Below are 12186 nucleotides of genomic sequence, written 5' to 3'. Positions count from 1 at the left end.
TTTTTTTTTTTTATTTTTATTTACACTTCTTGTCTTGAAATCCCCTTCTCCCTTCCAAAATTCTCGGGGCTTTTCTCAGCTAGCTGTCAGCTTTGGTCCCAAATCCAATCTAGTCACTGAAACCAGGACAGGCCCCTTTGACCTTTAGCCCTTCCTGTAGCCAGTCGTAAGATCAGAGTCTTCCAGCTGTCTCCCAGGACACATACGCGCACACTCCCTGAGCTTGGCCCTTTCACACAAGCTCAGGCTGCCCCCTCCCCCTTCCAAGCTGCTAGGAAGCAAAGCCTTTGAAAGAGGGAGCAGAACAAAATGTGGTTCACTGTGTCATTGGGGTTCTTGGTGCAGACCCTGGCATTGCCGGCAGAGGCAAGAGCAGTGCCACGTGCTCTAGCAGTGGTACCGGATGCGGCATAGACGTTTCAGGTTGTTTGTGGAAGGGGGATTGACTCCAGAGCTGACCCTGGCTCATACTGGGCTGTAGGATGCTCCAGGGCTGTCCTGGGTGGCTATACACCCATCACCCCCACTTATACCTGTAGGTGCAGGGGCTGGTGATTGAGGGCAGGGCTAGTCAGAAGCTCATCTCTGCTCATGGTATGCTAGAGCAGTGAGGGAGGAGTTTTTTGATGCTAGGCAAGGCAAGAGATGGCTAGACTGGCTTAGGAACTACTCTGATTTAGAGAACAGAACCCAATTCCATCCTGGTCTCCCTTCATGACCTCCCTCTACCTTGTGGATGCTTGACAGCCCTGCCCCCCCCACCCTTGCCTTGAGCCTCTCTTTACCCCTTTCCCCTTGCCTGTTTGCTTCTCTCCTGAGCCTTCCTAGCATTATGCAGCCACCCTCACTCTCTCCTGGGCACCAGGGTTGGGCCTTGCACCCTAACGCTTTTCTCTTCTTCACCCCACTCCTCTGGGAAGGGGGCTGCTTACCTGGTTCTCTCCTGTTTGCCTTCCTTCTCCCCCCCCCAACTTCCCTCTGGGGGGGATGGGGGGGGGGGTCTCCTTTGCATGCCACGCAGGGTCTCTTTGAAATGCTCTTGATTCCTAGGTGTGCCCTGAGTCCCCACCTACCTAATGTCAGCCCTCTTCTTTCTCTCTCTCCTCTCCAGCTGACCAAGCTGCACCAGTTGGCAATGCAACAGTCACACTTTCCAATGTCTCATGGCAACACTGGATTCAGTGGTATGGACACTCGGCTATTCCCTCTGTAAGCTAGCGTGGGCCAAAACCCAGCCCGGGAACCGCTGCTTGGCTTCTCTGTAACGCAGCCTCATGGCATCATCTTCACTTAGGTGTCTTTTTAACCAAACCAAACAAACCCCGCATCAGGTAATGCTTGTTGTGGCGCGGGGGGGGGGGCCCCCCCCCGTTGCCGCCAGCGCCAGTCCGGGTGGGCAGCTGAGGGCTTTAGAAGTATAAACCAGGCAGGATCTTCATGCTTCTGTCCTTTACCCCATCCTCCACAGCTCTGCCAATGCACCTCGAGCTCCTGACCTGCAGCCCCCTCTCTCTCCCCTCCGGCTATTCCAGTCCTGAGCAGGCGACTGTTTGACTTGTGCCAAATTTGCTGTAGAGTAATAAATGTAGCTGACTATCCATTTTAGGGCCATAGGGTCGAGACCACCAAACTCATTTTCACTTGTATCTTAACAGGCATTGACTCCAGCTCTCCAGAGGTGAAAGGCTATTGGGGTAATTTTTAAAAAACAAAATCTGTAGTATTCTATTGTGTATTAATACTGAACACAGTCTGCGGGTCCTGTCAGATGCTGCCAGCTATGTGCAATGAGGGGTGGCAGGGTGGGGGCAAAGGGCTGTAGGTACCGACTGGCTTGACTGCACCCGCCTGGATGGAGGCAGCTGGAATCTGCAGTGGAGAGCAGAAGCTTTTGACACGATCAGTTGGTGTCTTAATTCCTCCAGAAAGCAAGGGGGCTCAAGATGGCCAAATCTGTTAGGGCTGAAGTGGGGGACAAAGGGCATGAGGGTGGGCTGGGAGACAGCTGTTCTGAAGGAGCTGCTAGGCTTGATGAGCGCAGCTGGACACTTCAGTAGAAGGCCCATTGCATTTCATCTTGTTGGCTAACTGTTGCTTTCCAGGGCAGCGAGCAAAATTTCCCTGCAGCTAGGAAGGCAGCTCCCCCAGTGCCATGTAGCAAAGGGCAACAGCTAATTGCAGCTTGGTTTTAAACTCTCCTAGCCTCATCGGTGTCAAACGGGGAGCCACTGGGGGGGGGTGGGGGCATCCTGGTGAGGATATGCTTGGCCCCATCTGTACATGCTGAGCAGGCAAAAGACACGGCTTGTATGAGTGGCTGGCGTTATAGTGATGCCCTGCTGGGGTCCTCAGGTTGGGATAAGGGTGGCTTAGAGCTTCCAACGCTGGCAATCCAAGTGTTCTGGTTCCATTGGGCACTGGCCGGAGCCCACGCAGTAACGGCGCGCTGCTCTGGGACTGTCCTGACCGGAAGGAAGAGCCTGAGGGGGCAGACCTCTGGGACCAGGAGTGTGGTGGGGGCTGGGGACTCATGCAGGGGTTGAGTAACCTTTCACTGCTTGCTCTTCCCACCCCCTCCACCCCCTTCCTCCTGTGTAAAAACTCAGCAATGATGCCAGCGGCAAATGCTGGTTCGACTGGTCTGCTCTACATCTTCCTGCAGCCCCCATTGCGTTGCACTGAGCATGTCCTGCTCTCTCTCTGTCTTTCAGCAGGTTTGGATGCCTCTGCTCAAACTACTTCTCATGAACTCACCATTCCAAATGATGTGAGTATTTCCCCTGCACCCCAGACTGGAGGGGTAGGGGCTGGGAGATGTAGAGTTCAGTCTGGCAGCTGCTTCTAGATGCCAAAATAAATGGGCCCCATCACTTGATGCCCTGAAGTGAGGGAACAGCACATGTTACCTATGCACAAGATGATTTAGGAACGTGCCCTTCCTCTTTGGTGTCCAGGGTAATCGTGTTGATTACTGTTCCCTCTGTAGCCTAGTATGTTCAGCCCAGCTGCTCTAGTTGAGTGGCATCAGCTTTTTTAGTAGTTGGGTTTGGCTTCCCTGGAGTACCAGTTGGTGCTCAAGACATGATGCATGTCTCTTATTCTGGGGTTTCTGAGGCTTCCACAGTGCCTCAGTTTCCCTGCTGAGTAGCATCTCCCCGGGTGTAAGTTGAGGCTACTGGGAGGTGGGCAGCGAGCCTGAAGTTCTCATGGGGGTGGCTTGGGCTGCATTGTGCCCATTTCTAACTAGGAGTGTTCTCTCTCATAGCTGATTGGCTGTATCATCGGGCGTCAAGGCGCCAAAATCAATGAGATCCGTCAGATGTCTGGGGCACAGATCAAAATTGCCAATCCAGTGGAAGGATCTACTGACAGGCAGGTTACCATAACTGGATCTGCAGCCAGCATTAGCCTGGCCCAGTATCTAATTAATGTCAGGTAAGTCTCCGAGTAGCCGGAGGGAGTGCATGTGGTGGGAGGGGGAAGCGGGGTGGGGAGGACTAGTGGGTGCAGCAGCCGAAACTAGGGCAGCGTTGAAGTCTGGGCAGCTCGCCCAGCTGCACTGTAGCTCACAGGACTCCACTCTCTTCCTTGTATGTTAGTGAAAATGAGATGAGCTTTTTCCCTGCCCCCCCCCCCCATACTGTTTTTGGTTTTGTTTTGTTTTTTTGTTCTTTTTCCCCACCCCTTAACCTACCCACCTGCTTCAGCCCCCTGCTCCCAACAATGGAACTGCCTTTTAGGGCACTGCTAAGCAAATGGGATTGAAGATTTGAATCAAGGGGGCTAGGATGAGCTGGTGCTTTTTTTTCATGGAGCACTGCGAGAAAGTTGTTCACCAGATCCATGTCCTCCTAGCCCAGTGGCTCTCAAATCAGGGTGCTGTGGCACCTTGGGGTGCCTTAAATGCTGTTCAGGGGTGTCTCACAATGTTAGTATTGCTAGGTGTGCAAAGGGATTCCCAAGATGGACCCAGGGGGTTGAAAGAGGAGTCCAGAAGAATGAAAACTCCCATATCTCTTGTGGTCAGAGTTCTGTGTGACAAACCTCTCTTTTTCTGTAGGCAAAAAACTGTGAAAACCAAGAGCTAACGCTTTTTTCAAGAGGTCCCATAAATCTTAACCAAAAAAAAGTGAGAACTAGCCTCCTAGCTAATAAATAGGGCTGAGGTCTAATTTAGGGCAGAATGAGCCTTCTGGGGGTAATGAGAAGGCTTCCAGTCAGGATGGACCAGTCTGAGAAAGCAACCTACTGCTTGTCCTATGCCAGTAGCTGCTTGACATAGGGGGAACCTGGTAGCTGCCTGTCTCCATAAGTCTGGCTGGCAGCAATGCTGAGAACTGAGACCAGGGACTGTAGTATTGCTGTGGAGTCCAACCTCTCTGCATAGTGGCCCCTGAACCCTTAAACTCTGCCTATGGGGAGAGGCACATGATGAACTGTAAGCTCACAGCAGGGATGAGCTCTCTGAGCTCTGCAGTTAGGTGGGCGGGCACCCACGCTGCAGCAGGCTGCTGTAGGCTCCCCAGCCATGTCCTTCCCCTGTGCTGTGCTGTCCGCAGCTTGCTAGGAGAGCAGGTGATCTCATAAGGCGCAAAGCATCCCCTTAGCTGGTGAGGTCAGCTCTTTGGGGCGTGCCTGGCTGGCTCCTTGCCCACCACGCAGCCTGCTGCAGTGGAGTCCTGCCGCAACGCAGGCTTGTGCCTGGCTGGGCAGCATTGGAGCCTGGCTTTGAGGCTTCTTGCCTGCAGGCTTGAAGTGATGACTTCTGGCAGCATCCATCCAGCCCCTGGTTCTTCCTGGGCTTCTGTGGACTGTAGCCTGGGTCCTGGCTTAGTTGGTGACATTGGGTGGGCTGACCATGACACTAGCCAGGTTTTTGATCCTAGCCTGGAGGAGATTCTTGCCCTCTTGCTACCGTGACATGCATTCCCCTCAGTGAGGGAAACCATAGTGCTCCACCTCCCCAGATCAGCAGCATTTGTAGCAAAAGGCAGTAACCTACTTGCAGGTGCCCTGGTGATCAGGTTGAGGCCATAGCCCTGGCTTGACCAGAGCTATGCCGTGGGTGGGAATAGTCCATTTTGGGTAAAAGGAGGACTAGGGTCAGAGAGCTGGCAGAAAGGGTTAGGAGCTGGCTTGTAAAGTAGAGGGGGCAGCAACCTATTGAAATACCCATGCCTACCTTGTTCAGTGAGGGCTAAGTGCATTCTTGATGTCTGACCAGGAAAACTTAGCTGAGTTCTAGGGGCCATGATGCTAGATTGCAGGCCTAGCTAGTGTCCTGCAGTGCTCGCATCCCCCAAATGTGGTAGAGTACCCAGGCAGCTGGAGGTGGCAGTCAGGGGCCAGTGTGGCCCCTTTCCCTCCCCTGTTGTGCACAGGGCTCTGACCTTCTGGGGACAGAGTCCTGCTTACTGTCCACAAGTTGCATTTCCCCTGGTTGTTTTGTCACGACCAACCCTAGTCTAACTTGCCTGTTTTGTGCTCTTAATCTATCCAAATGCCTCTGCCTTTACTCCTACTCTGCTGATCAGCATTACCATAGCTGAGGACCGAAGCTGTCTACATTGGACTGTAGAGACCAAACCAGTCCTGCAAAGTACTCGGAGGCATCTTTTTACTTGGAACAGGCCTCCGGGCTTGCTCAGCTAGCAGACGAGTGTAGTTTGGTAAGGCTGCCCTGACAGTCTACGCAAGGTGCAGGGCCTGTAGCCTCAGTGTAACTAGCACAGTTGAGTTAACGCTGCAGTGCCTTGGCATAGCTGCCGTTCTGAGCTCCCAGTTGTAAACCCGTCTGACTTCTTGCTGCCTTTTTGAGGACACTTTGAATAAATAGAGCAGTCTTCAGTCCCAGTTTCCGGGGCGCTGGGGCGGGTGGGGGCGTAGCAGGGTGCTGGCTCAGCTGAGGTCGTGCCGTGGCCAGCCCCACTCCCCACATTGTCGAAGCTAGGCAATTTTTTTTGAAGCTGTTTGTCCTTTGCTTTTCTGTGCTGTGCCCATCCACCCACCCGTTCTTTTGTTCCTTTTTTCCTCTGTTACAGTTTAGAAAGCGCTAAACCCTCCTCCCAGACAGCCTCCGTCACGATCCCTGATCACCTCAGCATCAACCTCTCTCAACCCTCCACCCCTTCTTCTTCTTCCTCCTCCACCACCACCCCCTCGCTCGCCACCGCGGGGGTCTCCGACGCACCCTCCAGTCTCCCCAACCCTCTTCCGACCGCCCCTTGTGTCTCCAGTCTGCTTGGCATGAAACCCGTCCCTCTCCTGGCTCTAAATGTTGTGTCTGCTGCTAAGGGTGCCTCCACCACCTCAGCTGTGCCCTGTGTTACTAACAAACTGAAAGCGGAAAAGCAGAGATTCTCTCCTTACTGAGTGTCTGCTTGTGACTTAGCGGAACAGCAGATTGGTGTCAGCGTGGGGATCCCGTAGAGGAGACTGGAAGAGCCTTTTTTTTTTTTTTTTTTTTTTTTTTTTTTTTTTTTTTTTTTTTTCCCTTACTTCAGAAGTGAGCTTGTGATTTTTTTAGAATGGAGTGGTTCTCTCTTTCTGTCTCTTTCTCTCTTGCTGGTGAGCTTCAGTAAGTCAAGAGACACTCAAACAAAGTATTCTAACCAGTCCTGGAGCCTAGTGATCTGTCTTTTAATTCCTTCTCGATTTATATAGTCCTAGCCGTTGCTTTTAGTAGCTTGTTTGCCTTGCTGCCCGAAGACTAAAGCTTAGGGTGGGGTGGGGGGACTGTATCGAATAAATGATTCTCGCGTCGCTGCATCTTTCTTTTTGGCCGAGTCGCGGAAGGGGCAATTGGGCCTTGCTGTCACTTTTTTGATGTCTGTACTTGTAATAAAGTTGCCACGGTGAGAATCTGCGCTGCTCTGTGCTGACTAGCGAGGGCTGAAGCCCAGGCATTCTCGCCCTGGGACAGGGAACCCACTGCCAACCCTTGTTGACACCCCCCCCCCCCAGTAGAGCCAAGCCATGGGGATCACCCCCACCTCTGCCCTTTTGGGTGTGGAGAGGCATTTCTGGACCTCCAGTGGGAGATGGTGGGAACTGCCTCCTTCCCACTGGTCTCAGCAGCCACTAAAAGCAAGAGCTGCTGGGCTGTCCGTGGCAGGGAACCCAGTGGTTCCTAGATCCAGCCCTCTGACTATGCTTGCTCCCTAGGGTGGCAGGTAAAGGCTCTGCCCAGTGTGACCTGCATCTCCCTGAACCATTCCCTCCCTGCAGCTGTCCATGGGAAAGCAGAACAGCTCCATGAAGCTTAAGGAGTCTGGGCAGGGCTTCTCTTGCCTGTGCCCTTTGTGTTCATGCTGGAGCTATACAGGCAGGTGCCCTGATGGAGCCAGCTCAGCGTTGCCTGACAGGCTTGTGAATAGTTTGGTGTGGGGGGGGAGGGGTGTGGCTGAAGCTCTTCCATAGAGGGCTGGTGCCTGTCTCTTTTCCATCAGGCTTGCCCAGGAAGCTGCCATCTTGCAGTCCCTTGGGTGGCAGGACAGTTTTTGGTGCACACAGCCATTTCTTTTGCCCCAAGATGGGCCCCAGAACCCTGCCCATCCTGGTAGGACTCCTTCCTTCAGTGGTGGGGTGGGGAGCTGGGGAGCTTTTGCTCTTCCCTCACATGTGTAGGTATGTGCCCCTTTAGGCCCTGAGCTGTGGGCAGGGCCTGTCCCAGAAGCCCAGTGAGGTAGAGATTCCCTTCTCTCTCACCCCTCTGCCCTACCCAGGGCACATCATGTAGCTTAAGCTGCTGCCCTTACCTTTACCCTGCAGGAGCCAGCATCAGGAGGGGTAACTCTGCTGAGCTAAGGAATGGCTGGAACTGGCTAGCTTTTATTGCAACTTGGGAGCCAATGTAGTAGGATTTTTTTTTTTTTATTATGGAGGGTGGGGGTCACATGGCTTTCTCTGGCAGTGGAGTGGCATGGGGCTCTGGTTCTGGGTGGGAGGGTGGTAGTTGCTGGCTTAGATGCTGAGCCTGCCCCCCCCCCCCCCAATACAGCCCTCCCTTCTCCTGGAAACTCCTTTTCTACAGTAGTGGAGCTGTTGCTGTTGCCCTCTGTCTATGTTGGGTACAGCTGGTCTCTGCTCAGCAGGTCCTATCTTGTACTGTGGCTTTCCAGACCCACTAGTGCTGGCTAGGATTCTAGCTGTTCAGTCCCTTTCCCTTCCCTCTTCTCCTCTGGGGCTGGAAATTGGCTCTTGGTAATCTCACTTCAGCTGCCTGGGCTGGGGCCTGTGACTTCTGTAACCGTGGGCAAATTACTTGGCTTCCTGATCCAGCTCCCCTGGCTAGGCTGGTGTCTTAACATGGTGGGTGCCAGGTGGCTGGCTGGGCTGGCATGGGAAATGGTTCAGGGTGGTGGTGGTTTGGGCGGGGGTCTGTTCCCACAGGTCTCTGCTGCTGAATGTTCAGCCTATTTGGGGCTCTTGAGTCTGCACCCTCCAGCCAGGCCTGGGCCCTGCCAGAAGCCCCCATGGATCAGAGTCCCCTGCTCTTGGCATCCCACCCTCGCCTGCTTGGAGTAGGGCAGAGCTGTGTGCTTGATGAGGCCTTCAGGGGGCAGGTTTCTTGGGGCTTCCCCTTCAGACCCCACCCATCCTTAGAGGGCTTCTATAGAGGGGAGGCAAGGGGGTCTGCTACTGTTGCAGCTACTGACATCTTCAGGCCAAGGCAAGTCTCTCCTGGCCTGACTGAACCATCCTGGCACTGACCCTTCAGTTTCTGCCCCTCCAGCCTCCTTGCTCCCTGCTGTGGCCCTTGGGCCTTCTTTTAAGGGTCTGGAGCCCAGCAGCTGCTTGAGGAAATGTCTAGGGGTAAGGGCAGCTCTGGATCCCCTGCCCCAATGTATCGGGCTTCAGTCCTAGTGAGATCCAGGTGCCTGATGTGGCTGGAGGAGCTGAGGCAGGGTTGGGATGGGGAGCTCTGGCTTGTGCTTCTTTGTTCCTGTGTGTCTTTGGGGGGGGGGGGAGAGAAGGGGTGGTGTGGGTGTCTTGTTTGTACACATGTCCATTCCTGTTGGGTCCGATACCTGCCTTGTGGCTGGCTTTTTGGGTGAGTCCTGGAGTTGCCGCTGGCCTGGGTCCCACAGCCCAGCCCTTGCCCCTGGCTCTTTTCCCCCACAGCTGGGCTGGTTCAGTTCCTCATGGCTGGGAGCCAAGCACCCTTAGTAGGGTGAGGGTGGTGGGTGCTCCTCATCAACCCCATTCTTCTGTGCCCTCAATCCCTTGAGTGTCAGGCAAGCTGCTAAGGCTGAGAGTGGGGCATCCTGGTCTACTGAGCCTGGGAGGGTCCTTCTGCCCCTGAGCAGGTGTGGGGCCTCATCCAGCTCCCCTTGCTCTAGGGCAGCTACTGGAGGCCAATTTAACCATTAGAGCTGGACAGTGGGGAGGCAGTGCGCCCACATCTGTGCCCCCAAGGTGTGTAGACCCATGTGTGACACTGGGAGCGCATGTCCTGGAGGGTTAACCAGGCTGTGGCTTTCCATATTGGACCTAGTACCCCTGGCCTCTGCCATGGAGGCCCCACAAACTGGGGAAGGCTGATGGGGCAAGGCCCCTGCCCCCAAAATCAGCTTCCCTGTCTGTTTTAACCCTTGATTTGCTCTCTTACTGAGCTGGCCATCATGCCTCTGTTTTGTTGCAGGCTTTCCTCGGAGACCGGTGGAATGGGAAGCAGCTAGGAGAATGCAAAGGCTTCCCTCATTACCCCTTCTACTGTTCATCACCATGATCCATCTGTAGTTTGGAAACAGTCAGAGTCCAGGTTTTAACTAGTTTGTAAATTTTCAGTTCCTACACGCTTTCCCCATCCACTCATGATCCTTCCTTTTTTTTTCTTTTTTTTTTTTAATTGCAGCATTTTAATTCCTCTCTGTTCAGCTGTTTAAAATGCTGAGAATCCATCCCTTTAGTTTTGTAAGCTTTCCGCCCTCCCTCCTTTATTTTATTTTTTTTTTCCTTCGGCTCACCAAGTTTGTGGGTTTTTTTGGGTTTTTTTTTTTTTCTGTTGATGTCATGAAATGTACGAGTGGAATATTAATACGTTTCCGTTTAGTTCTGTAACGTCAGGAAAATTTTTCAAAAAAAAAAAATAAAAAGATGGACTGGAGCTTTTCCTTGTGAATAGAACCTGGAGGATATTTTGTTAATGGATCTGCTGTGTCTCCCGTCTTTCTTTAGGGTGTGGGATACTGAGCTCGGTAGCCGCTGGTGGCTAGTGGGGGTTTGGGTGCTCCTTGTTCTACTCCCTGGTAAATCCCTGTATGCAAGCTAGGTTTGACTTGCTTCTAGACCCAGGGGAGTTGCCTGGCCTTAACTTCAGTAGGGAACTGGAGGTTACAGGGTGGGCTGGGGCTGCCAAGTCTACAGCATCTGTTCCAGCCAGTTTTTAAAGGGGAAAGGGGTTTTTGTCCCCTCATGTCTGCTGAGTGTCAGTAAAAATAATATATGGTACACACACCACAACCCCCGCTTTTGGTTGTCAGTAAAAGCACTAAACGTGTGTGTGTGTATGACGAGCAAACTTTTTACTGTCTTGCAGCATTTCTTGGGTTGACAGTGCTGCTAATATACAGTAGCAACGTTATAATGAATATATATTAGCAGCACTGTCAACCCAAGAAAACATTTGTGAGACGAGCAAACTTTTTACTGTCGGTAACCAAAAAAAATACAATACATCCTTCTTATTGATAAACAGATTTTGAAAAATATTAAATACTATATAGTATTTAAGTTTTTATAGATAGATAAACTTTGCTTGTCAGTAATTTAAATTTTTTTTTTTTTTATAATACACTTCTGTTGTTGTTTTTAGCCTGTTTTTACACAGTTAAACAAAAACCCACTCATCTGTTGTAGTGTTTTTTGCTACTGCAGCAGCGGCTCTTCGCTTCTTTTCCCTCCCAGCTATACTCCTGTATTTCCACCCACCCTTGGCCCATGCTTTTAAAACTGGAAAAATGTGGATTTTAGTTTTGTTTTTAAAAGATCCCTAACTTTCAGCTTCAAAGACCCCAGGACCTCTGGTGATCATGGAGCAGGCAGGGGCTGGGGAGTGGGCACCACTTGGCTCAGGTGGGAAGGAGGCTGCAGTGGCATTCAGCTCTGAGCCATGCTTCCCCTTGGACACCAGGAGGCGCTGCTCTGCTTTGTCCCGGATCCACACTTCCCTGCAGCTCAGTTCCAGCATGTCTTGATGTGAGCTCCAGGCTTTCTCCTTTTTACAGACATACATTTTCCTTACAGTGGCTATAGTCAAGTTTGGGGACTTCAAGAAGGGTAGGCTGACTTCTGCTACCAGCAAGTCCCTGGCCCTTCCACTCACCAAAGCTGTGGGCAAGAAGGGATTTTACCCTGTGGTCAGATTGGCACAGAGTGGGGGTTTCCTTTCTGCTGCAGCCAAGTGGGTGGCATCTACATGGTATCTCTTGACCACTTTTTGCAGCAGGGTGTTAGCTGCTGTGGTAGCCTTGCAGCAGGTTTGGCTGTTGGGTCTGCTATGGCAGGGTTGGGAGTGGTTGGACAGGGATGGTCCTGGTCCTGCCTCAGGCAGGGGGTTAACCTACTTCCCAATTTTTGGCTGTTCTTTAATAACTATGTACATAAATGGCCAGGTGCCAGTCCTTGTTTCCTTGTGCAGGTGAGCACACAGCCCCTGCCCAAGGTAACAGAGAGCTTGGCTGCCACTTGCAGGCCAAGCTGCCCTGGGGCCTTGGGCATGGGCCTGTCCCCCCTGGCTGCCCCTTGAGGATGGAGGCTTGGCCTCTGTCCCCATCCCCATCCGCCCCCCCAGCTTGACACATGAGGCCCACAGCACTTTCCATACAAAACGGTCTTTAATCGAACCCTGTGTGTGGGGATGCGCTAGCAGTGTGACACCCAGACAGATGGACTACAGACATGGGCTATAGTACAGCCGTGGCTGCGCCACAGGGAGGGGACAGGAGGCAGGGGGCCCAGCCTGGCTGCTGCGAGGTATGGCTTAGCCCCAGAGCCGAACTGGCCATCCAGTCCACAGGAAGAAGGGCACAGGATTGTGGGGGGACATCCTCTGTGCCTGGTTTCCTGGGGATAATAGGGGGTCATGCTTTAAGAAGCGGGGGTGCTTTGGTGCTGGTGAGTCCAGTGCTGCCAGCCTGGGGCACTGGGGTATGATGGTGCTGGGGGGGGCGGGGCACAGCCACA

At 52.8% G+C, this 12186-nt stretch overlaps 1 protein-coding gene and 2 long non-coding RNA genes across 11 annotated transcripts in view; 1 reads left to right on the top strand and 2 right to left on the bottom strand.

The window, feature by feature from the left end:
* Positions 1 to 3256, bottom strand: part of LOC109323385 — a 14275-nt gene extending 11019 nt beyond the window's left edge. Inside the window, exons 1-2 of the long non-coding RNA XR_002104652.1 lie at positions 2872 to 3256; positions 887 to 892 (exon numbers count right to left, since the gene is read on the bottom strand). This is a non-coding gene — a long non-coding RNA (uncharacterized LOC109323385). The remainder of the gene's footprint in view (positions 1 to 886; positions 893 to 2871) is intronic.
* The window catches only part of PCBP2 (poly(rC) binding protein 2), an 18380-nt gene extending 8228 nt beyond the window's left edge, over positions 1 to 10152 (top strand). For 2 of the 9 annotated variants that reach the window (XM_019554808.1, XM_019554777.1), the window contains 5 exons: positions 1112 to 1184; positions 1656 to 1694; positions 2712 to 2767; positions 3266 to 3435; positions 6042 to 6861. In XM_019554808.1, the coding sequence (XP_019410353.1) occupies positions 1112 to 1184; positions 1656 to 1694; positions 2712 to 2767; positions 3266 to 3435; positions 6042 to 6372 (669 nt within the window). In that variant the 3' untranslated portion in view covers positions 6373 to 6861. Of the gene's footprint in view, positions 1 to 1111; positions 1185 to 1655; positions 1695 to 2711; positions 2768 to 3265; positions 3436 to 6041; positions 6862 to 9643 lie in introns of those variants that run through there. The other 7 variants (XM_019554815.1, XM_019554791.1, XM_019554835.1 and 4 more) reach the window with 6 other exon arrangements.
* LOC109323384 lies at positions 6518 to 8702 on the bottom strand. Its single transcript, XR_002104649.1, has 3 exons — positions 8693 to 8702; positions 7708 to 7716; positions 6518 to 7205 (listed from the first exon to the last, which is right to left on the bottom strand). It is a non-coding gene; the product is annotated as an uncharacterized LOC109323384 (long non-coding RNA).
* Positions 10153 to 12186: the final 2034 nt, after the last annotated feature.

Source organism: Crocodylus porosus, unplaced genomic scaffold (assembly GCF_001723895.1).
Source record: "Crocodylus porosus isolate Cpor-Errol unplaced genomic scaffold, CroPor_comp1, whole genome shotgun sequence".
NCBI lineage: Eukaryota > Metazoa > Chordata > Crocodylia > Crocodylidae > Crocodylus > Crocodylus porosus.
Note: the sequence above shows the minus strand (reverse complement) of the source record. Positions and strands in the feature narration are given on the sequence as shown.